Raw genomic sequence first — 27,660 nt, 5'->3', positions numbered from 1 at the left:
AAAGCATCGCACCGCAACGTGAGAGGGTTTTAACGTGCACAGAGGAGAACTGAAGGGTTTAGTTAGAATTAAAAATAAATGAATAGAAAAGAGGAACGCCCCCCTAACGTTACGTAAGATTAATCCCGCGAGGCCATATGACTTATATGTTGACTTGGTCATAGTGAAACCGGTTTCTGAAAACCAAATTCTAGTCACGGTTCTTCTCTTAGATACTTGTACAACTTAAACTACATTTTTTTTTTTTTTTATGATGAAGAAATAGGACAGAAGCTCAAGGGCCCCCAAGCCCTTCTCAGCCTTCCCCCTCCCTCTCGCTCCCCCTCTCCCTCCTCCTCCCCCTCCCCCTCCACGTGCCTCTGAAGGGGAGAACGGAGGTATTGAAGATAATGACACATCAACAGAATAGTATTATTAGTGAATACAAGTCTCAGTAGAAGAGGTAATAAGGGTGGCAGCTGATTGAATAGGTTGGGGGAAGGGGGGGATAAGGATAAGGTCTGAGAGGAACTCGGGGGCGACATAGACTGCTGGAATGACTGAGAAGACAAAGGGATTAGGCAACAGCAGACTTCGGTCAAGCTGCCTCGATTGAAACCACAATCCGGTTTAATAACTCTCTGGGGACCGTATTGTAGAATTTGAACAATATACATACACATAATATACAGTGTGTGTGTATATATATATATATATATATATATATATATATATATATATATGTATGTATGTATGTACGCATAATGTACCAGACATAAACATCAATGCTTATGAGTAAAAATGAATTCCATATTTTTGTGTTTAATCTTATTTTAATATATATCTTAACACCAAATATGCACATTCCGAAATTTCAAGTGTGTATATTTTCTATGTATGTACATATCTATACGTATATGCCTCAACAAGTCCTCAATCCCTGTGAGCCACAATACTAAACCCATATGAGACTTGGGTCCCTCACCAGCGGTCATCGCTCGCTCCGTGGGCGGCGACTGAGGCTTGGCTGGGTGTGCGCCTCACCCGTACGCACACCGTCGTTCTCCCAGCTCACCCTGAACTCCCTTTACTGAGATGATAATCAGATGAGTTTAATATCTATTTCAAATCATCTTCATATACGAATATAAACGCAAATGAGCACAATTTTGCCACTGCCCAAGATCTGATGAGAGAGTTGGTACAAGACGCATGTCGGTAAGCACACACACACATACACACAAAGACACACACATACGCAAGCAAGCTCTTGTGTGTTTATGTGTGTGTGTGTGCGTGTGTGTGCACGAACGCGTGCGTGCGTGGGTGTGCGTGTGCACGAGCGCTTGCGTGCTTGTGCGTGTGTGTGTATATACGCATGTGTGTAAATAATAATGATAATAATAATAATAATAATGATAATAATAATAATAATAGGTTTATTGCGATAGCAGTGATACACTGACAATAATACAATAGAATGTGTGTGTGCGTATATGTGTGTACATGCATATGTGTGTGTGTGTGTGTGTGTGTCTGGGTGCGTGCGTGTATATGTGTGCGTGCTTGTGTGTGTGTGTGTGTGTGTGTGTGCGTGTGGCATGTGTGTGTTCAGGTACGTATGCGTGTGTATGTGTGTCCGTGTTTACGTGATTACAGCTGTTTCCATGTCTGTCTGTATATACAAGGCTTTCATTCCCCATCTTTAATAATAGAAAAAATATATGGGCGCCTAGAGAAAAAAATAAATCCCTTTGTTTATCCACAACTCTCACCCCCCCCTCGTCCCCTTAGCCCCCCCCCCCTCATCCACCCACCCATGCATTCATGTGTTGAACTTGTGCAGTTGTTAATTGACTAAATTTCTTAGATTTGTTTCAGGTATATCTATCCAATGCCTACCGCACTTAGCCAATCAGAAAAAAGTTCTTAAATTGCTAATCATACTTGTATCACAACCTTTTCTAATTAGCATTATTATTATTATTATCATTATTGTTATCGTTATTATTATTCCTAGTATTCTTATTATTCTGATTATTATTATTATCATTACCATTAAGGTTTGCTTTATGATTATGTCTTAATATTCCAATGTTAGAATAAGTTCTGTATTTGACAAAGTCCTTTCATAAATAATCATATTTAATTACGATGTTCCTAATTAAGTTGTAAATTGTTGTGATTATTTTTGTATAATGTGCAAGATTAATACAATTGATTTCACCCCCTGAATTGTTTATGTTTATAAATGACTAATGATTAGTGTTAACAATCTGTTTACCCAGTCATGTTATATTATCTACTACGTTTCCAGTTATAGATCTTCTGTGTCTTTATGGTTTAATGCCCTCTTCACGACCCTTACCCCCCCCTAGCCTCTCCCCAAACCCTCCCCCTCCCCATTGGCGCCCCAACCCACTGATTGGCTAATTGCCCCCCCTGACCCGTCTCACCCTCCCCCCCAAATCATAACGCCTCTTCCATCATGCAAAACAGGTGAGTACAGCTGCCTCATCGTTGCGCTTATCTTCAAGCGCGAGTTCTCATACTACCTGATCCAGTACTACATCCCCTGCTGTATGTTGGTCATCGTCTCCTGGGTCTCCTTCTGGTTGGACCAAAACGCCGTTCCAGCCAGGGTCTCCCTCGGAGTCACCACGCTCCTGACCATGTCCACACAGACGTCCAGCATCAACCAGTCCCTACCGCCCGTGTCCTACACCAAGGTACATGTACTCGGCTGACCCCCCCAGACCCCCGACCTCACGACCCGCCCCCCCCACGCAAATGACCCCGTGTGACCTAGGTTAACCCAGTTCCCCCCTTTTGTCGTTCCTCCGTCAACACAGGTGAATACAGCTGCCTGCTGGTGGTGCTCATCTTCAAGCGCGAGTTTTCCTACTACCTTATCCAGTTCTACATCCCCTGCTGTATGTTGGTCATCGTCTCGTGGGTCTCCTTCTGGCTGGACCAGAACGCCGTGCCGGCCAGAGTCTCCTTAGGAGTCACCACGCTTCTGACCATGTCCACACAGACGTCCAGCATCAATAGCACCTTGCCCCCGGTGTCCTACACCAAGGTCAATCCCCCAAAATCAAAATGTGTCTGTCGGTGTGGTGTGGTGTGGTGTGTACGTGGCATTGTAACTAACTTGATGGAGTCGAAAGACCCTTGGCGAATAACGGGGTCTTCGCCAAAAATCACGCTCATGTGCATCGTAACCCCCCCCCAGGCCCCCCTCCCTCCCCCCATCTCCCCAATCCCACCCCCCTTTCCTCTCCCCAGTTCTCCCCCGACCCCCCATCCACTACCACTACCCTCCTCCCTCCCCATCTCCCCCATCCCACCCCCCTTTCCTCACCCCAGTTCACCCCCGACCCCCCCATCCGCTACCCCCCTCCCTCCCTCCCCATCTCCCCCACCCCACCCTTTTCCTCTCCCCAGTTCTCCCCCATCCCCATCCCTCCCCTCCACTACCACTACCCCCTTCCCTGCCCCTCACTCCTCCCCTTCACTCCCTTCCCTTCACTTCACTCTATCTCCATTCCCCCCACTCCCCGATTCCTACTTACTCTCCCCTTCCTTTCCTCCCCTTCCTTTCCTCCCCTTCCTTTCCTCTCCCTTCCCTCTCCTTCCTTTCCTTTTCCTATACCTCCATCCCTCCAACTCCCTCACTCTCACTACTCCCACTTCCTCTCCGTGATCTTTCCCTTCTCTTCCCTTTACTCCCTGTATGGAGTATTGACGACATAATTAAAAAGGAGTCAATATTTTAGGGATCTTAGGGACATCCCTACAGACACACATAACATTCTTTTATGACTGGAAACTAAAAAAAAAAAAAAAAAAAAAAAAAAAAAAATCACTCATGATTTCTCCTCCTCCTCCTCCTTCCAGCTGTTGCTCCACCTCAGTCTCTCCCTTCCCACCTCCTGTACGACTGCACCTCCCTCTTCGGCGCGATACTTGAGCCCCCCTCCCCACCCCCCGAGGATAGAACCGCTGGTTAATTCTTTCCTTCCCTTTCTTTCCAACTCCTGTTTCCTCCCTTCCATTTACCCTTCCCTTCCCTTTCCAAGTCCTATTGTTTCCTCCCTTCCATTTACCCTTCCCTTTCCTTTCCAGCTCCTCCTGTTCCCTCCCTTCCATTTTCCCTTCCTTCTCTTCCCTTTCCAACTCCTCCTGTTTCCTCCCTTCCATTTTCCCTTTCTTCCCTTCCCTTCCCTTTCCTCTGACTCCTTTAATTATTTTCCCAATAACTTTCCCACTCCTTTCCCTTTGACCTTTGTTTTCCTTTCCTTTTCTTCCTTTCCCTTTCCTTCCTTTCCCTTTCCTTCCTTTCCCTTTCCTTCCTTTCCCTTTCCTTCCTTTCCCTTTCCTTCCTCTCTTTCCCAATTCCTCACAAATCTTCCCTCTTCCTCCCTTACTTTTATCTCTCTTCCCTTCTTTTCTCTTCCTTCCTCTCCCCCATTCCCTCCTTATTCCTTTACAACCACTTCCCTTCCCCTTTTTTTCGATTTCCCCTACTTTTCCCCTTAATCCTAATTACATCATTTCTCCCTCGCCTCCCCCTGTCCCTCCCCCCTTTTCTCCCTTCCCCCTTCCCTCCCCCTGTCCCTCCTTTACTCCCTTCCCCCATCCCTTCCCCCTATCCTCTACCTGTCCCTCTCCCTTTTCTCCCTTCCCCCTTCCCTCCCCCTTTTCTCTATTCCCCCTTCCCTCCCCCTTTCTACCTTCCCCCTGTCCCTCCCCCTTTTCTCCCTTCCCCCTTCCCTCCCCCCTTTCCTCCTTCCCCCTTCCCCCTTTTTTTTTTTTTTTTGGCATCATCATCGGCAATGCCGATCCCCCCCCCCCAAAAAAAATGGCGATTTTCGCTGATGGCGATTCACCAGAAAAGTGTCGATTCTTGCCGAAGCCTATGCCGATTAATCGGCACACCCCTGCAGCCTACATCCCTCAAGCCTATCTCCCAATCTCCCCATATACCCCCCTCTTTTAAGCCTACCCCCCAATAGCTCCTTTCTCAAGTTTGCCCCCCCCCACAGTTGTCCGACATCTCCCCCCCCCCTACTAGGTACATTTCCATGTTCCCCTAGACCACCTAACCTCCCCTGTGCCTCTCTCCTAGTTCTAAAAAACCCCTAGACTTTCCCAATTTAGCACCCCTCAACTGTCATATCCCCCCAAATATCTTATATATATGTTCTCCAGAAACTTTCTTCATTCATTCCTCCTTCTTTCCCACAAAAAAAAAAAAAAAAAATGCCCAAGCCCCAATGTCTCTTTCCTATACTCTACATACCCCTAGAGTTCCCCTTCCTCCTGTTCTTTTGTCCCCTTCCCATTTCCCTCAACTCCTCTTCCCGTTCCCTTCCCCTTACCTTAATTCATTCCGACACCTCCCTTTCCCTTCTTCCTCTCCCTTCCCTCTTCCCCTTTCCTATTACCTACCGTCCTCTTCCCCCTTTGTTCTTCTTTCTCTCTTCCCCTTTCCTCTGTTCCATTCTGACACCTACCTTACCCCTCTTCCTCTCCCTTCCTTCTTCCCCTTCCCATTACCTACCTTCCCCTTCCCCCTTTGTTCTTTCTCTCTTCCCCCTCCCCTTCTTCCTCCATGACCCTTTCCTCTTTTCCTCTCCCCCTCCCACCCTTTCCTCTCCCTCCTTCCCCATTTGTCCCTTTTCCTTTCCTCTTCCCCCTCCCCCTTCTACCATTACCTTTTCCTCTCCCCCTCCCACACTCTCCTCTTCCTCCTCCCTCTCCATTTGCCCCTTTTCCTTTCCTCTTCCCCCTCCCCCTTCCACCATTACCTTTTCCTCTCCCCATCCCACACTCTCCTCCTCCTCCTCCTCCCTCTCCATTTACCCCTTTTCCTCTCCTCTGCCCCCCTTCCTCTCCCCTTCCCCCAACGCCTCCCCCTCCCCCCTTCCACCATTACCTTTTCCTCTCCCTCCCTTCCCATATATCCCTTTCCTATCCTCTCCCCCTCTCCCCTCCCAAGGCCTCCCCCTCCCCCTCCCCCCCCTCCCCCGTGACCCCCCTCCACCCTTGCATGCGAGCTTCGCGCCCTATCCACGTCCCCCGCCCTGCACTGATGTTCTCCTCCACCCGCCCTGCCTGCCATGATTGTCTTGTACCACGGGATACGATGGCTCCGCCCTCGGCGTCCTCGGCCCCGGCCCACCCCCGCAAGGAGTTTGCCACGTCGTCCTCGTCTTGGTTGAGTCTTCGTGAGTCTGCGTCTCGCCCCCCGTAAGCTGTCCCCCCCCTTGTCCCCCCCCGCCCCCCCACACACAGCAGCCCCTTGCTCCCCCCTCAGCCAATGCTCCCCTCGCCCCCTCTTTTTCTTCCCCCCCTCAACGTCGCATCTCCCTCTTTCTCTAACTCCCCCCTCCCCCCCTCCTCCCCCCAACCCACAGGAGTTAGGGGATTCTATTCCGTGCCGTGCGTTCCACCAACACGTTCTTTTTATTTCATCTGACAACATCTCGTTTTCCATCTAAACTCGTTCATTCGTTCTCTCTCTCTCTCTCTCTCTCTCTTTCTCATTATCTCTGTCTTCCTATCTCTCTCTCTTTATATCTGTCTTCCTATCTCTCTCTCTCTCTTTATCTCTATCTTCCTCTCTCTCTCTCTCTCTCTCTCTCTCTCTCTCTCTCTCTCTCTCTTTTCTCCTCTCGCTTTCCTCCACGTCTCTCTCTCCCCCTCTCTTTCTTCTCTCCTCTCTCATCTCATCTTCCTTGTTCTACTTCTCTCCTTCTTCTTATTCACCATCTTCATTCTTCCCCTCTTCCTCCTCTTCCTCCTCTTCCTCCTTCTGCGACTCCTCTTCCTATTCCTCCTTTCATCTCCTATTGCTCCTCTTCCCTAGTTCTCTTTGTCTTCCTAGTCTTCCTTCTCCTATTCCTCGTCGCCCTCTTCTTCCTCGTCCTCTTCTTCCTCCTCCAACCCCTTCGCCTTCTCTTCCTCCTCCTACTCCTTCGCCTTCTCTTCCTCCTCCTTCACCCAATTCGATGCCTCCCACTCTTCCTGCTCTTAATCTTTTGTTGTTCCTCCTATTTTATTCCTCCTCCTCCTCCTCCTCCTCCTCCTCCTCCTCCTTCCCCCTTCACGTTTCTTCTTCCTTCTCCATCTCTTTCTCCTACCCCTGTTCATTTTTCCTATCTCTTCCTCTTCTTCCTCCTCCTCCTCCTCCTCCGCTTCCTCGTCTGCCACTCCTCCTCCTCCTCTTCCTCCTCCTATTTCCTCCTACTTCATATTCTTCTGTCTTTTTCTACTTCTGGCGGCCTTCTTCCTCCTCCTTCTTCTCTTCCTCCTCTTCCTCCTCCCCCTCCTCTCCCTCCTCTTCCTCCTCTCCCTCCTCTTCTTCCTCTTCCTCCTCTCCCTCCTCTTCCTCCTCTCCTCCTTTTCCACCTATCCCTCTTCTCTTCCTCCTATCCCTTCTCTTCCTCCTCTCCCTCCTCTTCCTCCTTTCCCTCCTCTTCCTCCTCTTCCTCCTCTCCCTCCTCTTCCTCGTACTCTTTTTCTTACTTGTCCTTCTAAGGCTTTTGCTTCTGTTGCTGCTGTCATTACGATTATCATTACCATTTCCGTTACTATTATTACTGCAGCTACTGCTATTACCACTACTCTCACTCCCACCGTGCCAACTTTTTTGTACTACTACTACTGCTACTACTACTATTGCTTCTACTACCGGTAGTACTTCTAATTGTGCTTCTACTATTCTCGACATTACACCTACTACTACGACTACCACTGCTGTTTCTGCTACTGCTATTGTCGCTACTGCTACCACTCCTCCACGAATACTTTTGTCTCTCTCTTACTTCCGTTTCTCGCTGGCCGAGCGGTTTAGAGCGTCGCTACTTGCGGCGGAGGTCGAACTCGGCCGCCAGCGAGTTGGACCAAGGTTACGGTCCATTCAATCCCGTGCTGCAAATTCGCTCTGTAAGGGGCACCGTCCTAGCCTCCTGATAGAGGGAGTTCGCGACGATAAACCAAATCTTCAATTCTACTTCAACTCCTACTCTTCCCTTCTCGTCCACTTCCCGTCCCTTCTACTCCTCCTGTCACTCTTCCTCCTTCTACTCCCCTCTCTTCTCCTCCTACTCCACCACCTCGTTCTCCTATGCATACTCCCCTTCATGAAGGTGCCTCCCCTGTAGACCGGCACTCGATCCCCGGACCGATCCCGGCCAGTGACCGTTGCTGGTTTCCCAGAACTTGACATATTAAGTTCGCTGTCTGTCGATATTTCCTTTACTCTTCAATCTCTTCCTCATCTTCCCTTCCATTATTATCACAATTTTTCCTTCTTTCTTTTCTTCGGTATATTCCTTCTCCTCCTCCTCCTCCTCCTCCTTTCACATCTTGTCTTCCTCGTCCTTATCCTCTTTCTCGTCTCCTCTTCCTCCTCCTCCCTCCCGTTCTCCTCATCGTCCTTTCATACACTCTTACTATTTCTTGTTTGTCCTTTTCCTAATGCTTCTCCTCTTCCTTCCCCTTCCCCTTTCCCCCCCCTCTCTCTCTCTCTCTCTCTCTCTCTCTCTCTCTCTCTCTCTCTCTCTCTCTCTCTCTCTCTCTCTCTCTCTGTCTCGCTCTCTCTCTCTGTCTCGCTCTCTCTCTCTCTCTCTCTCTCTCTCTCTCTGTCTCGCTCTCTCTCTCTCTCTCTCTCTCTCTCTCTCTCTCTCTCTCTCTCTCTCTCTCGCTCTCTCTCTCTGTCTCGCTCTCTCTCTCTCTCTCTCTCTCTGTCTCGCTCTCTCTCTCTCTCTCACCCCCTCTCTCTCCTTCTCTCTCTCTCTCTCTCTCTCTCTCTCTCTCTATTTGTAGGTCATCTGGCTCTCTATATGATCCTCCAAAGGTTCGAACTTTTCTCTCTCTCACCGAGTGCTCTCTCACCGAGTGCTCTCTCTATCCCCCCTGCCCCCCCTCCCCCCAGCCACGTCACGCCTTGCTCCCGAAGCTTGGTTGGTTGCTGCCTTCTATTTTCTTGTCCTCCTCATGAGCGGCGAGCGTATGCAAGCATCTTGCTTCTGTCGTTCTTCAGGACCAAGGTCAAAATAAGAACAGGTCATTTCACCTGGGGAGGGAGGACGATATGACGTCACCAGGTGGCACACCGGTCGACGACTGCCTCTCATGGCATCATATCGTGTCTTTTTTTTTTTTTTTTGTATTTTTTTTTTTAAATGATCTGTTGTTTTTTTGGATCTTGGTCTAAGGATGGTGTCCCTCTCTGTAGACCGGAGCTGCCTCCCAGAGGCCGGTTTTCTGGGGATTGGCTGTGCAGTGTGGCCATGTTGGAGGTGCTCTGACATAGATCACGGCGCTCATGATGATGGTGACCACAATGATGGTATTTGCCAGGCAACTGTCATTTGATGTCATTGTTTATATGTTTTCGTTTTTTCTTTTCCGTTTCTCCTTTTTTCTTGTTATATGCATGGGTTCAGGCGCTTCTCTGTTTGGTTTAGTTTCTATTTTTCGTTTGTTTTCTAATTTTGTATTTTGTATTCTGTTTCTTTTTATGTGAGCGTCGAGACCGGATTGATTTATGTCCCTAATAACACGTGTCATATTGCAATGTATATATACACATGTATGTGTGTATATGTGTATATGTATATATATATATATGTATATTTATATATGGATATGTATATATTATATATATATATATATATATATAAAATATTGGCTTATACATTTGATATAATACATGCAATCGTAATAGCTGCTATTCATTTTCGAGAATTTTCCTTGTTTAATTAGTATATCTAGGTAATTCATTGCCTGAGACCAACAACTCATGTCACTATGTTACTAGGAAAGTCATAAGACCAGTAACTCATGTCACTAAGTTCATGGGCAGACACTTCGACCGTCTTCTTCGTGACCCTTTCCGGTCCTTCGTGCGTGCCCGCGCTTGATCTCAGAACCTTCTCTAACAGAACCCTTCGCCCGTTCTCTCTCTCGATCTCCAGGCTATTGACGTCTGGACAGGAGTCTGTCTGACCTTCGTCTTCGGGGCGCTGCTCGAGTTCGCTCTCGTCAACTACGCTTCCAGATCGGACAAGCAGCGCGAGAAGATCAAGGAGAAGATGAAAGAACAGAAGAAGCAGTGGGAGGCGGAACACGCCGCCGCGATGCAGGAAGCCATGATGGAGCAGGTTGAGGATGGCCACGGGCACCCGGCCTTCGCAATGGTAACTGTCAAACTACTGTCATTCAGAACCACATTCGACCTCTCAACCTCCCTCCCCCACCCCTCACCCCACACTTCTTCCGTCCGTCCCTATGTCCTTCCTCACCGTCTACCATTCCTCTACAAATATGTACACATGTGTGCGTACATGTATACGCACACACAAGCGCGCGTCCACACAGTTCCCATGTGCATACGAAACATGCACACACACACACACACACACACACACACACACACACACACACACACACACACACACACACACACACACACACACACACACACACACACACACACAAGCGCGCGTCCGCACAGTTCCCATATGTATACGAAACATGTACACACACACACACACACACACACACACACACACACACACACACACACACACACACACACACACACACACACACACACACATTCAAGCAGAATCAGGTATAAGGGAATTGGATGATTGTGGATCTAAGAAAAAGAGAAGGAGAGTATGACACTCAGGAAATACTTTAAGAAAAGAAAACCTGCTTGATGGTCCTGATTGTTACGATGGTGCTACGAATGTGAGCCTTTGGCGACCGCTGAAGTTGAATATGTACGACAAGTTAGAGATCGGAAGGGGTGTCAGTATTCTTTACTGAGGAAATGTGGGGGTTTGTAAAAAAAAAAAAAAAAAAAGTAATGTACTGTATATTGCATTTATGGACTTGGGAATGATATGGGACAAAGTGCCAAAAATTGATTTATGGTATGCGTTTGAGATGTATGGCATTAGAGGTAAATATATTTCCTCTGGTTGTCAAGTTTGCGCCCATGAATAGAGTATAAACGGTAGATTAACTAAAGAGAAAGAGAAAGAGCAGGTGAGAAGGTGTCTGTGATGTCTCCCTGGTACTGTGTCCGGTCGTAACTATGAGAAAGATAGTTTCAAGTGTAATTGGCCAAGAGGAATCCAAATTGCATAATGTTCCCAGACATCGAATAAAGTAAGAATGCTTAGCGTGGTACTTTTATTTGGGAAGGAGAAAGTTCAGATTGAACATTGAAAAGAATAGTGATGTACACGATTCACCTGAGATAAGTTGGAAAGAAGTATTCGAAATTGAGCAGCTTGTCTAAAGGTATGTGGGGTAGGATATGACGTCAGATTGTAAAGCAGATGGAAAGTCTGCGACATAGTATGGCAAGAGAAAAAAAATGGCCGAAAAGAAAATAAATAGGCAAGAATTGGTTTACTAATTGGGTGGTCGACGAATGGAATAGACTTAGTAACCATGTAGTAAGCGCTGAAACTATCAGTTGTTTTAAGAAACGAGTAGACAACTTTATGGATTTGGATGACAGGTGGTGATGGATATGGAGCTGCCTAGTGTAGGCCTTATAGTCTCTTGCAGTCTCCTTCATTCTTATCTTCTTCTGTTCTTCTGTTAAGAAAACAAGGAAAGCTACAGGATAGGAGAGGGAGACATAAAGGAAAAGGTAGAGGTCGGGGGGATATTTGACTGCTATCGAATCCGCTTTTTTTGTATGTGTGAATAGGGCAAGTAGTGGTGAAGAACATAGAACATAAGAACATAAGAATAAAGGAGACTGCAAGAGACCATAAGGCCTACACTAGGCAGCTCCGTATCCATCACCACCTGTCATCCCCATCCATAAAGTTGTCTAATCGTTTCTTAAAACAACTGATAGTTTCAGCGCTTACTACATGGTGACTAAGTTTATTCCATTCATCGACCAAGGTAATTAAAGAAAAATTGCTGAAGTTCATTTCCTCTTGTTCTGACTCATTCTTTCGCAAATTCTTTCACTCATCGTCACTGTCTCTTGTTTCTCCGCCTCATTCTCGTCCTCTGACTTTCGTTTTCTCTTTCTTTCTCTCTTAAACATACACGCACGTACAAATATACGTTCATAAATGCACACACAAATACACACACGTTCACAAACCCACGCACACACACATACACATACACGCAAATACACACACAGACGCATACACGCAGAGAGTTGCACATGCTTAGACGCGCACACACAATCAGACAAACCAAAATAGCTCCACGCCTGTGTAAATCACAACTCACATAGAAAAGGTCTAATTTGCATACATATTTTGCTTTCCGTAATAGTTACACGTGTTCACATTTTACCCAAAGACTCGCTTTTGAACAACGGAGCTCTGTTTTGCTTGAACACGTATGCAGGGCATTTATGCAAACATATACGCGAGCTGCTCTCGAGTTGTTGCTGTTTTTTTCCTAAGACTTTCTGTTCGCTTTCAAATGTCTTTTAACCGGATTTCAGAATCTGTACATTAATAATAGACCACATTTGTTGTTGAGGAAAAGCTGAGTGGAAACGGTTAAATGCATATTCAGGAAATTTTACTTTAGGCTGAGGATTATAAAAAAAACGCAGAAAGAATATAGAAATAGCCTAACATGCAATATAATATCATCTATGCTTTCAGAATGATTAACATAAAGCTGATTAAAATTTCCAAAATATCCGTCTTCAAAACTGTTTATATTTTTTCTTCAAAATAAATAATTAGATAAACAGATGAATAAACATTGCACAGTAATGTCAGCCATAACGACAACAACTTGTCATGCACGCTACTCGACATTCGATGTCAGTCAATTAGTCGTGTTTATGGATTTCCCATGGGGGGAGGGGGGAGCTAACGTAAATTTTTTTTTAGTCGCATTCAACACACACACACACACACACACACACACACACACACACACACACACACACACACACTCACACACACACATACACAACTTGTAGCGCAGTTGGTAGAGTTCCCGGCTGCCATTACGGCGGTCCGGGTTCGAATCCCGCTCAGGGCTGAAATAATTTCAATATCGCTGCGCTGCAGGGTGTTACTCCAACTCTCGTGGGCGGGGAGTTGGTCGTGTGTGTGCGTGTAAGGTCACAGTATTACCCATAGATCGGTCATACGAGCTCTGAGCTCTCATCCGGGAGGTTAATAACTGTCGATCACGAGTCCAACACGAGATTCAACGCCATGGTGAATCACACACACACACACACACACACACACACACACACACACACACACACACACACACACACACACACACACACACACGTCACGCTGACCGTCACCACTCTTTAGGTAGTGTACCAGAAATTTTACATCATGAGATATTTCTCTTTATTGGAAATCGCTAAAATATGAAAGTTTTCAGTATTCGGAAGGGAGCAATCCGAAATCTGGAAAATTCCGGATAAGAGAAGCACTTTTTAATGTTCCCAATAGAGTGAACTATCTACAAGCATAGTCATGAATCCGAATGCTAATTTATCTCAGTGTAGTTGGTAGCCCTGCCACACTCCATCGTAGCAGTTGGCAGCCATGATTATTTGTTTATTAATTGATTAATTAATTAATTTATTTATTTATCTTTATACATCTTATTATGGACATCCAAACATGACCCACCTTGCGTTAATCAAAACCATCCGGAAATACATTTGGTTGTTTTCCATTTTTTTCCATTTTTTGATAAAAATATATTATAGGTAAATCATTACACATAGAAAAGTTTCAATTAATGTGGAAATATTCCCATGCGTAGGGAGGCCATTTTGCAACAGTTATTGAAAAGTAAACTTGGTTGCTGGGTTTTTTCTTCCGAGATATCCTGTTTGAATTTTTAAACACAGTAGATGCTGAATGTGGAGTGAACATACCATCTTAGAAAGTCTTACCAAAGTTTATCTTTGATACATACCAAAACTGAACATACCATCACATGTTTAACATACACGCGCATACCACAAAGCCACGACAGAAAAAAAAAAAAAAAAAAAAATCCTTGTTCCTGCGTGGCAACAGCTGGTCCGACGACCCCATATGAGGTCATCCTTTGACCCGAGGTCATCCTTTGACCCGAGGTCACCAGCTGATTCGGCCATGTCAGTGACGTCATTCCTTTCAACTTCCGGTCCACTCCTGACTCACTCCCCCTTCCCCCCTACCACCCCCCCCCCGCACCCTCAGCAGCTTGGCAGCTGCGCACGACTCTGCTGCACGGGGCAGCTGCCTCTGCGCCTCTCTACACACACTGCATCTGGTCTTGCTTGTCTCACGAACTCACTGCTGAAGCTGCTGAAGCTGCTCTTGCCATGACGCTGCTGCTGCTGCTGCTGCGAACACCGCTACCCCACCTGTGCAGCTGGTTGTTCTGCAGGCTCCCTCGTGCCCACCTCGTCGACCCCAACCCCACTTAACCTCACCTGACTCCAGCTGCACGTCATGAGGCAGGATGCCCCCCATCCCGCCTCTCTCTCTCCCCCCCATTTGCACCCCTCCTCCGTTTGCACCCCCTCGACACCCCGTCTCCCCCTCAGCCTGAAGTCTCCCCCTTTTCTCACGTCGCTCTCACGAAGGCCACAATGGCGCTGACCAAAGTGGCCACAACTTTCTCACTCTTAATATACGTAGTCCTTAATAATATTAGATAATTTCTTATGTATATGGATATTCATGTGTACACACATGAATATATATGTATATGTAAATGCACATGCATATGTATATGTATGCATATATTATATGTACATGTATATGTATAAATACATGGTTATGTATGAATATATGTATATGTACATGTATATGTATAAATATATGCATAAAAACATGTTTATGTATGAATATATGTATATGTACATGTATATGTATAAATATATCTACAGTATGAATACATGGTTATGTATATGTACATGTTTATATGTATATATATGTATACATTGTACAGATACATTTACGTACACAGTGTATATATATATATATATATATATATATATATATATATATATATAATATATACACACACCTATGCATATGTATATGCCAAATTAATCTTAAGATATGTTATCAATACTACATTGTCAATGTCATATGGTCAGTATCATGACACCAAGAGTAAGATTAGATTGATAATTAAGTGATGAGCCTCAGTGTGGTCACACTGGAGTGATGTGAGTTATAGTACGGACTAGAATTAGCTCGAGCCAGTCCAGCATGTGCACACAGACACACAGACACTTTGGCCAAATGGGCCACTTTTGGCCAAATGGGCCACGTTTGGCCAAATTGGCCACATTTGGCCAAATTGGCCACATTTGGCCAAATTGGTCACATTTGGCCAAATTGGCCACAGTTGGCCAAATTGGCCACATTTGGCCAAATTGGCCACAGTTGGCCAAATTGGCCACAGTTGGCCAAATTGGCCACAGTTGGCCAAATTGGCCACATTTGGCCAAATGAGCCACATTTGGCCAAATGGCCAATATTTGACCAAATATGCCACATTTGGCCAAACGGGCCACATTTGGCCAAGTGTGACTTCGCCAAGGGCTGAGCACGGCAACGCAGCAGCAGATGCCGCCACCGCGTGTGGTTCCCCCACTGCTTGGTTGGTCGGTTGGTTACACTGCATTTCTAGTCTAGATGAGTAGTGATGGTGACTGGCCCTAGAATATGAACTAGAGTCTCGTAGTGATGGCCAGACCTAATGGAAGTTCTAGTGATGTAGTGGTTGACCCTAAACTAAGGACGGCTAGAATGAAATCTGTTAAGCTCACCCATTTTTATAGAAGTATATTATCATCATTGTTGCTGTTATTATTATGATTATTATTACTGTTATTGTTAAGATTATTATTATTATTATTATTATTGATAATAATATTATTAAGATTATTATTATTATTATTATTATCATTGATATTATCATTAATATTATTATCATTATCATTATTATCATTATTATTATTAATATTATTATCATATTACTATTTATATCGTTATCATCATTATTATCATTATCAATATTATTAATACTTTTATTATTATTATCAATATTATTATTATTATTATCATTATCATTATCAATATTATTAATACTTTTATTATTATTATCAATATTATTATTATTATTATTATAATTATTATCATTGTTATTCTAATTATCATTATCATAGTCATCATGCATACACACACTGTGTTTGTATATATTTGTGCACTTTTGGTTATGTAGAATAAGAATGCTTTTGCAATATCATTGCACTTAGTCTTAATAAAATGCTCCCTGCCACCCACCTCTCTCTCTCTCTCTCTCTCTCTCTCTCTCTCTCTCTCTCTCTCTCTCTCTCTCTCTCTCTCTCTCTCTCTCTCTCTCTCTCTTGTTCTTTCTCAATTCCTCTGAAAATGCACTGCAAGTCTGTGTATGTCGTATATGCGTATATACGTCCATATACACATGTGCGCGCGCGTGTGTGTGCGTGTGTGCGCGCGTGTCCGGGACACTTTGATATTGATATTTGTATGAATGTGTATGAGGCAGTAAGGTGATGTTTCCCAATGCCCACGTCTTGATATATGAAGGTCATCTGTATGAGGAGGCCGAGATGTCCGTGAGATGGATGCTGTAGGCGTGAGAGAGTTAGGCGATACGATGCGGGAGCGAGCGACTGCACAGGGCCGAAGATAGGAAACTACTAAGTATTTCTGCGGCTTTGACCCATCGTTTTTCGCTCATATTTCCGAAATAATCATTCACATCAGCATGGTATATTAGCACAGCCTAATTCACACCCTGCCCTAATTTTTGACGTTATAGTGCATTCACAAGTGTATTTAATTACGGCGTTTATTCTCGATATTAAGTGTGTCGTAGCCGACACCAGTGAAGTAAATCGAACAAGTGAAGTTGAAATACACGAGGTAGTTTGTGATGACGTCACGACTTCACCTGTTCGATTTACTTCACGGGTGTCGGCTACGACACAATATCAAGAGTAAACGCCGTGATTAAATACACTTGTGAATGCACTATAACGTCAAAAATTAGGGCAGGGTGTGAATTAGGCTGTGCTAATATACCATACTTATGTGAATATTTTTTTTTTTTTCGGAAATATGAGCGAAAAACGATGGGTAAAAGCCGCTGAAATACTTAGTAAGTAGTCTGGACGTTAGTATTACCGAACGCGCTCAACAGATGGCGTTGATCGTCGTGACATTTTTTGCCTGCAATTTAGCGTCTCCGCGCCGTGAATTTTAAGCACCGTTAATTCTAATGCCACTAGTCAACGGCGTTTTCAGTGCTTCCGAGGGGAGGCACTGAACTTGTGCCTCTAGAATGAAAAGAAATAATATAGTTAGCAGCGCGTTCGATAGATGGCTCTGCATCGTCCATTCACGCTTAAAGTTATCGACACGAGGCGCTTTCCTTTCCTCAGGGTAGTCTTCAGCTTGAGCAGATCTGTAAGGCGATTAAGAGATTAACAGGCTCGCCTACTACCTTGGCATCCTTTCCAGCCTTCACTTTGGTCAAGCGAAAAGCATCAAGTATGAAAGGGGGTTTAGTGCGTGTGTGTGTGTGTGTGTGTGTGTGTGTGTGCATGGTTAATATAATGTATGTATATGTATATATTATATATATATGTATATATATATATATACATACATATATATATATATATATATATATATATATATATATATATATATACATATATATCACAACAAAGTAATGTCGTAGCACATTAGTAAAATTAGACTTAAAACCCACTTTCAGAAGAGACGAAAATAGAAAGTTCCGTATATTTCGATCACTATCTGTGATCCTCTTCAGCAGATGGAATACAGAGTTGAAAAGACATGTATATATACAAGGATGTGAGGTAAATATTAACCTCACATCTTTGTACATATGGATGTCTTTTTAACCCTGTATTCCATCTGCTGAAGGGGATCACAGATAGTGGTCGAAATATACGGAACTCTAATTTTGTCTCCTTTTTTCCGAAAGTGACTTTTAAGCCTAATATATATTATGTATATATATATATATATATATATATATAATATGTATATATGTATATATATATATATATATATATATGTCTTTCCACTTTTGTATTTTCACTTTTATTTTTCCTTTCCTAAGCGCTGGCTCGTTCTCTATCTCATCTGGTCGGTTCTAGTCATGCTACACTCTTCCAAATATTTTGCAGAATTTCCAGACATTTCTCTTTTCTTTTATTCTTCCCAATTGCTCAAATATTTATTTCCACGTCTTTCTCTCTCTTCGCTCCCTTTCTACCCACTTGCTCATGTCCCTCTCTTTCCCCCTCCCCCTCCCCCTCCCCTACGCCTTCCCCTTTCCCCCTCCCCTACCCCTTCCCCTTTCTTCTCCCCCTCCTTCCCCTCCTCCCCATCCCCTCCCCCTTCCCCTTCCTTTCCCTTCCCCCTTTCTTCTCCCCCTCCTTCCCCCACTCCTTCCCCCTCCTCTTCCCTCCCCTCCCCTCCCTCCCCCTCTCCCTTCCCCACCCCTCCTTCCTCCTCCCTCCCCTTCCCTCCCCTTCCCTACCCCTCCTTCCCCCTCCTTCCCATTCCCTCCCCTTCCCCTTCTCCCCCATACCCTCCCCCTTCCCCCTCCTCCCCATACCCTCCCCCTTCCCCTCCCCATACCTTCCCCCTTCCCCCTCCTCCCCCATACCCTCCCCCTTCCCCTTCTCCCCCATACCCTCCCCTTCCCCTTCTCCCCCATACCCTCCCCTTCCCCTTCTCCCCCATACCCTACCCCTTCCCCCTCCTCCCCATCCCCTCCCCCATCCCCCTCCTCCCCCTACCCTCCCCTTCCCCCTCCTCCCCATACCCTCCCCCTTCCCCTCCCCATCCCCTACCTCTTCCCCCTCCTCCCCCATACCCTCCCTCTTTCCCTTTCCCCCTTCTCCTTTCCCCTTTCCCCTTTCCCATTCCTCTTCTCTCATCCCCTCTCTCCGTCATTGTCCCTCTTCTCCCTCCATTTTCCTATCCCTCTTTCCCCTCCCCCTCTCCCTCTCCCTTCTGTTCGTCCTCCCCGCTTCTCTTTCCCACCCCATTTCCTTCCCCTTACTTTTTCCCCTTTCTTCTCCTCCTCCTCCTCCTCCTCCTCCTCCTTACCTTTCCCATAATCCCCACCCCTTTCTATTCCATTTCCCCCTTCCCCCTTCCTCATCCTAGTCTCCCTACCCTCTCTTCTCTTTCCCCTCATCTTTCTCCTTCCTCCTCCCCCTTTCCCCTCATATTCCCGGTGCTTCCCACTCCCTCTTTCCCCTCCTTCTCCCTCTTTCTCTTCCTCCGCTTCCTCCTTCCCCTGCCTCCTTTCTTCTTCCCCTTCCTCCTTCCCCTACCCCCTTCCTCCTTCCCCTTCCTCCTTCCCCTTCCTCCTTCCCCTTCCCCCTTCCTCCTTCCCCTTCCCCCTTCCCCTGCCCCCTTCCTCCTTCCCCTGCCCCCTTCCTCCTTCCCCTGCCCCCTTCCTCCTTCCCCTTCCCCCTTCCCCTGCCCCCTTCCTCCTTCCCCTTCCCCCTTCCTCCTTCCCCTGCCCCCTTCCCCTTCCTCCTTCCCCTTCCCCCTTCCTCCTTCCCCTTCCCCCTTCCTCCTTCCCCTGCCCCCTTCCTCCTTCCCCTTCCTCCTTCCCCTGCCCCCTTCCTCCTTCCCCTTCCTCCCTCTCTCTCCCCCTTATTTCTTCCTCTCTGTCTGATTTCCCGTAGATTCTTCCCCTTTTGCCCGGCATGTTCTTTTGGTCTGCCTTGTTAGACGATTTTGCCCCTAAATAGCTAGTTCTTCTAGTGCCAATGAAACTTCCCTTCTCCTCCGCTCTCTCTCTATCTCTCTCTATCTCTCTCTGTACCTCTCTTTTTTGTATTTGCATCTCAGTCTCTCTTTATTTTCTAAGTTATTTCCTTCCGTTTTCTATAAACCTTCAAGTTCTCTTTTCGTTTTCTTATGGTTCATCTTAGTTTCTCTTTAACTTTAACTGGATTTTCAGTTTTATTCATTGTTTTTTTTGTGTGTTTTTCTTTGCTGTTTGTTCAGTTTCCTTTCCTAATTTTCACTTTTTTCCTCACAGCTTTTTTTTTTTTCTTTTTTCTTGCTTTTTTTTGTTTTTCTTTTTTCCTCCGGTCCAACTTCTTCTGCAGTGCCCCTGCTGCTGCTGCTGCTGCCGGATTTTCTACAAGAATAAAAAGAAAAAATCCTTTCCTCTTCCTTCTCTCTCCTGTACTCACCACCTCCTCTCTTCCTCTATCTCTCCTTCCGTCTACCCTCCTCTCTTTCCTCCTCCCCCTCTTCCTCATGACCCGGCGTTGCATCGCAGCCGGTTTTCAAAGACTGTGTGCAACAACCGCCTTAAAGTTCTGCTGCATCTTCCAGAAGCCCTTAGTCTCGCGACCCAACGGCGGGAGTCTCTCGTCCTCGGGCGGGGAGAAAGGACGACCGTGCGAGATCCACCTCCAGCCCAAGAGGAAGAACTGCTGCCGGACCTGGCTCTCCAAGTTCCCCACCAGGAGTAAGCGCATCGACGTCATATCGAGGATCACCTTCCCGCTCGTCTTCGCCTTCTTCAACATGGCCTACTGGAGCACCTACCTCTTCACCGAAGAGGAGGAAGGGGGGCCGCCCAAGAAATAGGTAAGAGGAGGTGATGCCCGGAGTAGGAGGAGGAAGAGGAGAAAGAAGAGGAGGAGGAAGAAGAGGAGGAGGGGGAGGAGGAGGAAGGAGAGGAGGAGGAGAAGGAAGAGGAGGAGGAGGAGAAGGAAGAGGAAGAGGAGGAGAAGGAGGAGGAGGGGACCCTGCAGTCTCTGAGGAGGTCCAGCCGGGGTTTCAGTGTCGCCATTCCCCCACTACCTCCTTTTTTTTGGGGGGGGGGGCGGAGGGGGAGGGTTCTCTCTTTGTCTGGATATATTTTTTCCCCTTGGGAAGGGTTCTCCCTTTAACCTAGAAGCCCTTTTGGTTTTCTTTTTTCTTATACGTTTCTATGCTGTGGTCTCCTCCCTTCTAGTCGATCGATGCCTCAGCTTGAAGAACGACCCAAAATGAATCTTAAAAAAAAAAAAAAAGAAAAAAAAAATCCCAATAAAGCAGATGACGTTCCTACTCCTTGACCTTATGATTTTCTGTTTGTTTATTTACTCCTCCCCCCCCCCAAAAAAAAAAAAAACTCCTCCGCATCAGAGAAAGGTAAGGACGCGATTCCAAAGAATCTTGAAGAAGAAAAAAACGCCTTTAATAGGGTCCACAACTGACCACAAACTCCCAAACAAATCAAATCACCCCTGTGGTTTAAGGATCGCAGTTCCTTCACCCCCCTCACCCCCTCACCCCCTCCACCTCCTCCCACCACTCCTCCCCCCCACCACCTCACTCTCCATCTCATTCTCCCCATATGATCATGTCCTCCCCTACTTCCTCTCCACGACTTCCCCTCCCCTACTCTCTTCCTCTCTACCTCCTCCCTTCTCCCTCCTCTTCCTCGTCGCTCCTTCCTCCACTCCTCGTTTCACCTTCCTCCTCCTGCTTCTTTTCCTCCTCCTCCTCGTCTGGCCTTCCTCCTCCTGCTTCTCTTCCTCCTCATCCCCCTCTTCCTCCTCCTTCTCCTACTCCTCCTTCTCCCTCCTCCTACTCCTCCTTCTCCTCCTCCTCCTCCTCCTCCTCCTCCTCCTCCTTCTTCTCCTCCTCCTCCTCCTTCTTCTCCTCCTCCTTCTTCTCCTCCTCCTCCTCCTTCTTCTCCTCTTCCTCCTTCTCCTCCTACTCCTTCTCCTCCTCCTCCTCCTCCTCCTCCTCCTCCTTCTCCTCCTCCTGCTTCTCTTCCTCCTTTTCCTCCTACTCCTCCTTCTCCTCCTCCTCCTCCTTCTTCTCCTTCTCCTCCTCCTTCTTCTCCTCCTCCTTCTTCTCCTCCTCCTCCTCCTTCTTCTTCTCCTCCTCCTCCTCCTCCTACTCCTTCTCCTCCTCCTCCTCCTCCTCCTCCTCCTTCTCCTCCTCCTGCTTCTCTTCCTCCTTTTCCTCCTTCCCCTCCTCCTCCTCCTCCTCCTCCTCCTTCTCTTCCTCCTCCTCCTCCTCTTCCTCCTCCTCCTTCTCCTTCTTCTCTTCCTCCTGCTTCTCTTCCTCCTCCTTCACCTCCTTCTCCTCCTTCTCCCCCTTGTCCTCCTCCTTTTCCTCCTCTTCCTCTTCCTCCTTCCCCTTTTTCATCCTCTTCCCCCTTCTCCTGCCCCCTAACTCCTTTCCTCCTCGAGACATATCTCGTGTGAAATTAAATCTCCCGAGGAGTCATAGAACTACAAAGTCCTCGGGAGACAGCGAGAGAGACACACAAGAGAAAAAGATAAAGGGAAAGACAGACAAGTAGGTAGGTATAGACAGGGGCATAGACAGAGGGACGGACAGGCAGACATAGACCGACAAGTGCACACATAAAACAGGATGGACAGACACATAGACAGGTAGACAGACACAATATATGAGCTCTGAGCTCTCCTCCGGGAAGGAAATAGCTGTCGATCACGAGTCCAACACTTGATCCAAGACCATGGTGAGACACACAGGCAAGTAGACAGACAGGCAGACAGAGACAAAGAGACAGGCAGGTAGATGACAGACAGACAGGCTGAAAGAAACAAGCAAGTAGACAGACAATGACAGACAGTCAGGCAAGGAGTTCTCACGGAAAAGAACAGAATAGAAGAAAATGTACCACCAGGAATTAAAGGGGTTTGTCTGTTTTGTGTGTGTGTGCGTGTGTGTATGTCTGTGTGTGTGTGTATGCGTGCGTTCGTGCTTGCGTACACGCATGGTTTTATTTCCTGGAAAAATGAAAAAAATAAATTCACTGATACCAATAAGGAAACCGCCAAAGACTCTTACCCCGCCAATTGGTTAAAGAAAAAAAAGAAAAAATCTTCAAAAGTCTTCCAGAAGTTTCCCTCAAATTCGTAGGGAACCTTCAGCATCTACCGAAGAGCTCAGAGTTTCCTTATTTTTGTTCATAGGTATCCTTCAGCATCTACTGAAAAGCGTAGAGTTTGCTTAGTTTTATTCGTAGGTAGGCTTCAGCATCTATTGACGAAAAGAGTTTGCTTAGTTTTATTCGTAGGTAGGCTTCAGCATCTACTGAAGAGCTCAGAGAGTTTCCTTAGTTTTATTCGTAGGTATCCTTCAGCAGCTACCGAAGAACTCAGAAAATTTCCTTAGTTTTATTCGTAGGTAGGCTTCAGCATCTACTGAAGAGATGAGAATTTGCTTAGTTTTATTCGTAGGTAGGCTTCAGCATCTACTGAAGAGCTCAGAGAGTTTCCTTAGTTTTATTCGTAGGTATCCTTCAGCAGCTACCGAAGAACTCAGAAAATTTCCTTAGTTTTATTTCTAGGTAGGCTTTAGCATCTTCTGAAGAGATGAGAATTTCCTTAGTTTTTATTCGTAGGTAGGCTTCAGCATCTACTGAAAAAACGTAGTTTCCTTAGTTTTATTCGTAGAGATCCTTCAGCATGTACTGAAGAACTCATAGTTTGCTTAGTTTTATTCGTAGGTAGGCTTCAGCATCTACTGAAGAGCTCAGAGAGTTTCCTTAGTTTTATTCGTAGGTATCCTTCAGCAGCTACCGAAGAACTCAGAAAATTTCCTTAGTTTTATTTCTAGGTAGCCTCTACTGAAGAACTCAGAGAGTTTCCTTAGTTTTATTCGTAGGTAGGCTTCAGCATCTACTGAAGAACTCAGTTTCCTTAGTTTTATTCGTAGGTAGGCTTCAGCATCTACTGAAGGGCTTACAGTTTCCTTTGTTTTATTCATAGGTAGGCTTCAGCTTGCTCGACCTCTCTGTCTTTATTCTGCCTGCCGCCGGACGATTTTATTCAAACCCCGGCCTTCATGAGCAGGTGCAACCCTGAGGGGCTGACACTCGGTCTCCGGACTGGTGTGTCACACAAGGAGAGCTGACAACCGGTGACAACTCCCCTCCTCTCATCGCTTTCAACCGGTGACACAGAAACAGTCCTACGCTCACACAACACAGATAGCAGTACAGAGGTTCTTGTCAGAGGTCTGTGGTAGATTCTGAGGACCGATGCCAGCCGCTGCGGGGCTGCGGGTTTCCGTTCAATGTTAACGGTTGTTATTATAAACGGTGGATTCGAAACTATTAAGAAGAGAATTTAACATCACTTGAAGTTAATTCACGGGCATCCTTCGTCATAGTTTTCCTCCTCCTCCTCCTCCTCCTCCGATTCGAGTCCCGCTAGCCTCGCTTCCACCACCTTGAACGCATTAAAGTCCTTCAGGGGAATGAAACGCGAAATTTAAACCGAACCGAATAAAACGCCAAATTTAAACCCCTCCTTTTATGACCCTTTAGTAGATGTACGGACTCAGACAATTATCGTAATGAGATTTCCGGCAAAACACTCTATACCCCCCTTCCCCCCTTCCCCCTTTCTCCCCCTTACCCCTTCCACCCAGCCTCCCCCTTCCCCCCTTCCTCCCTCCTCCTCCCCTCTTCATGAAAACACTGGAGTCAATTTCCTTGAAAGGAAAATACACTCGCCCGCACAAAGGAACAAGTGCACACGTACATGCACACAGACGTACACAGACGCACACACACGCACACACATACATAAATGCACGCATCAATACCCACGCACGCGCACACACACATACACAAATGTAGGCATCAATAGCCATACACGTACATGCACACATATATACAGACATATGTATTGCATGTATGTGTTTACCTAACTGTAGTAAACAGGATCAAAGCTGTGCTCGTGGGACCCCGTCACTTCGTTTCTCTTGGTCAGACTTGGCTTTGAAATGTGTGTGTGTGTGTGTGTGTGTGTGTGTGTGTGTGCGTGCGTATGTGTGTGTGCGTGCGTGTGTGTGTGTGCGTGTGCGTGCGTATATGTGTGTGCGTGCGTATGTGTGTGTGCGTGTGTGTGCGTGTCTGTGTATTTACCTATTTTACCTATTTATATTATACGGGAAGGGGAGCTATGCTCGTAGTGACCCGTCTTTGTATCTCGCAGCATCTAGTTTGTTCTTAAATTCTTGTATGGTGTATGTGTGTGTGTGTGTGTGTGTGTGTGTGTAATAATAATAATAATAATAATAATCAACGGTTTATTGGGTATAGCAGCATTTCTGCTGAAAATATACATCCTACAAGATTATAACAATATAAAACTATGACAGTGAAAAGACGTTGTTACAAGCATTCAAAAACTATGCAAAAAACAACAACCTAAGTAATAGGTGTGTAGTACAACAATGTTAATTCTAGTTGTTGATTAAGTCTACAAATGTCGGTATGGGGCTCTTCTTATACCGGTCGGTACGTGCTCTGATTGGCTTGATGGAATTATGGTGCCGCACCTGCCGCCGTGGACGAGGTACCTGAGGAGGTAGTAGGTTCCGGTGCCAAGGATGTTTGACCAGGGTGACCGCAAACGACCTCAGACTCTGAAGATAGCGGTCAGCAAGGGTGGGTAGTCCTAGAGTGGTGAGAGCGTGCTGGTAGGTGGTGTAATCTTTGCCAAGGATTGTGCGACAGGCTCTTTTCTGCACTTTCTCCAGCTGACGCTGCTGCGTCATAGTGAGTGAGGAGGCTCAAGAGGGGGAAGCGTACATCAACTTGGGTAAAATGAAGGAAGTGTAGATGGTCTTGAGATCTTCAGCCTGTGCCCCTAATGAACTCAGTCGACGCAGCATATACAGCTTGTGTGTGTGTGTGTGTGTGTGTGTGTGTGTGTGCGTGTGCACGCTTAATTTTGTAGCACCTGCTTTTACCTTTGCTGTGATTGCCCCATGGCTTCCCCGATCTCAAGATGTTTTTTATCTTTCCACCGCAGATGAGGAGAAGCAGGATCAGCCGCCGGCCATCAAGAGTCCTCGGTGCCAAGCTATCTGCGAGGTCAGGCTTCGAGGGGGAGAGGGGGGGAGAGAAGGGGGGCGCCCTCAGCCTCCCACTGCCCCCAACCTCTCCCGCCACACACCTACCACATGTACACGCGCGTATACTTACACGCTCACACCAAAACCCCTTTGCCTCTCCTATACACTTCTCTTCTATTACACGCATACTTTACAAAATAATTTTTTTCCTGTTTTTTTGTACATTTTCTTGTTGCCCCTCTAAACAATAAACAAGACATCCCTCACATAGAATAAGCCACGTAATGACCTTAGATTACTCCATCATCGGATGATGCCATACGTCAGTTAATCATATGATAGCAATATTCATGCTACAGTTCAGATCGTACAAATCATTTTGTATCAAAAATGTCTCGTGTATTCATACGAAGTCCCATGATTACGTGCCTGCATAAGATATATATATGTATATATATATATATATATATATATATATATATATATATATATATATCTATATATATATATATATATATATATATATATATACATATATATATATATGTTTGTATGTATGTACATGTATATATAAAATACATATGTATATACATGTATATATATATATATATATGCATACATATATTCTATATATATGCATGCATATATATATATATATATATATATATATTGCTCAGCAAATTATTTCCTTAAGGGCTCTCATTGCCCTCGTCTCATTCATAGCAGGGGCCTATTCACCCGATTCATATTCAGCCATTGGGAACCACAGTAGTTGTAAGGCCAAAATCAAGAATAGATAGATAAAGAAATAAATGAATAAATAAATAAAGTAATGATTGAAATCGTCCGTAATAGCGGAGTCCCTCGTGGGGTAGAAAGACTCGGGTTCGATTCCCAACCAGTACAAGTGACTGGCACTTCCTCCCCGGCTGTCGGCGCAAATAGGGCAAAGGTGGTGGTTCCGGCCGCAGGTAAATGCATTTTACACCTAGGTAATGATTTCTAGAGCATAGTTTATTGCCAGTACATGAGCACTGAATAGTTCACTTCGTTGTTGAACCATGCCTCATCCCCGCATCCCACGCAGGTGTAGTACCATCCCAGAACCATTCTGTCACAAGAAACTAGTCAATATCACAAAAGACTAGGCAGGCCCTATCACGAAACGGTAGTCACTATCACAAACCATAGTTCATATCATATCGAGTAGCTTACGCTAGGAGTCGCGTAGACGCGCCGGAAGGGGTCACCTTTGCCCCAGGTACACGGATAGCTTGGGCAAGTGACATTCACTTGTGGCAATTGAATTAATTTAACCCTTTCGCTGCGCGGTACGGGTTCTTCCGGTCTCGTGAATAAAATCGCTTGACGGCATCCAGAACAGTGGATCACTCCATGGCTAAGGCTTTCATTCTCTCTCTCTCCCTCTCTCTCCCTCTCTCTCTCTCTCTCTCTCTCTCTCTATATATACATATATATATATATATATATATATATATGTATATATACTTTTTCTGTCTCTGTGTTTCTCCATTAACGTGATATCGACTCGCCTCTTCCTCCTCCTCCTCCTCCTCCTCCTCCTCCTCCTCCTCCACTGCTCCAACATTTTCTGCAACAAATGAGGCTACTAAGGGGCCACCACCACAATCACCACCTCCGCCACCACAATCACCACCACCAAGGCCACCGCCGTCACCATGACAACCACCGCTACCACCAACAC

The 27,660-nt window shown here is 45.9% G+C and overlaps 1 protein-coding gene across 4 annotated transcripts in view; it reads left to right on the top strand.

Moving 5' to 3' along the window:
* Nucleotides 1-26,358, top strand: part of LOC143037633 (glutamate-gated chloride channel-like) — a 186,830-nt gene extending 160,472 nt beyond the window's left edge. For 2 of the 4 annotated variants that reach the window (XM_076206170.1, XM_076206167.1), the window contains 4 exons: nucleotides 2,479-2,708; nucleotides 9,969-10,190; nucleotides 20,409-20,684; nucleotides 25,892-26,358. In XM_076206170.1, coding sequence (XP_076062285.1) covers nucleotides 2,479-2,708; nucleotides 9,969-10,190; nucleotides 20,409-20,684 — 728 coding nt within the window. In that variant the 3' untranslated portion in view covers nucleotides 25,892-26,358. Of the gene's footprint in view, nucleotides 1-2,478; nucleotides 2,709-9,968; nucleotides 10,191-20,408; nucleotides 20,801-25,891 lie in introns of those variants that run through there. The other 2 variants (XM_076206169.1, XM_076206168.1) reach the window with 2 other exon arrangements.
* The last annotated feature ends 1,302 nt before the right edge of the window (nucleotides 26,359-27,660 follow it).

Source organism: Oratosquilla oratoria, chromosome 22 (genome assembly GCF_046742065.1).
Source record: "Oratosquilla oratoria isolate Oo_2021 chromosome 22, ASM4674206v1, whole genome shotgun sequence".
In the NCBI taxonomy this organism is placed as follows: Eukaryota; Metazoa; Arthropoda; class Malacostraca; order Stomatopoda; family Squillidae; genus Oratosquilla; species Oratosquilla oratoria.
Note: the sequence above shows the minus strand (reverse complement) of the source record. Positions and strands in the feature narration are given on the sequence as shown.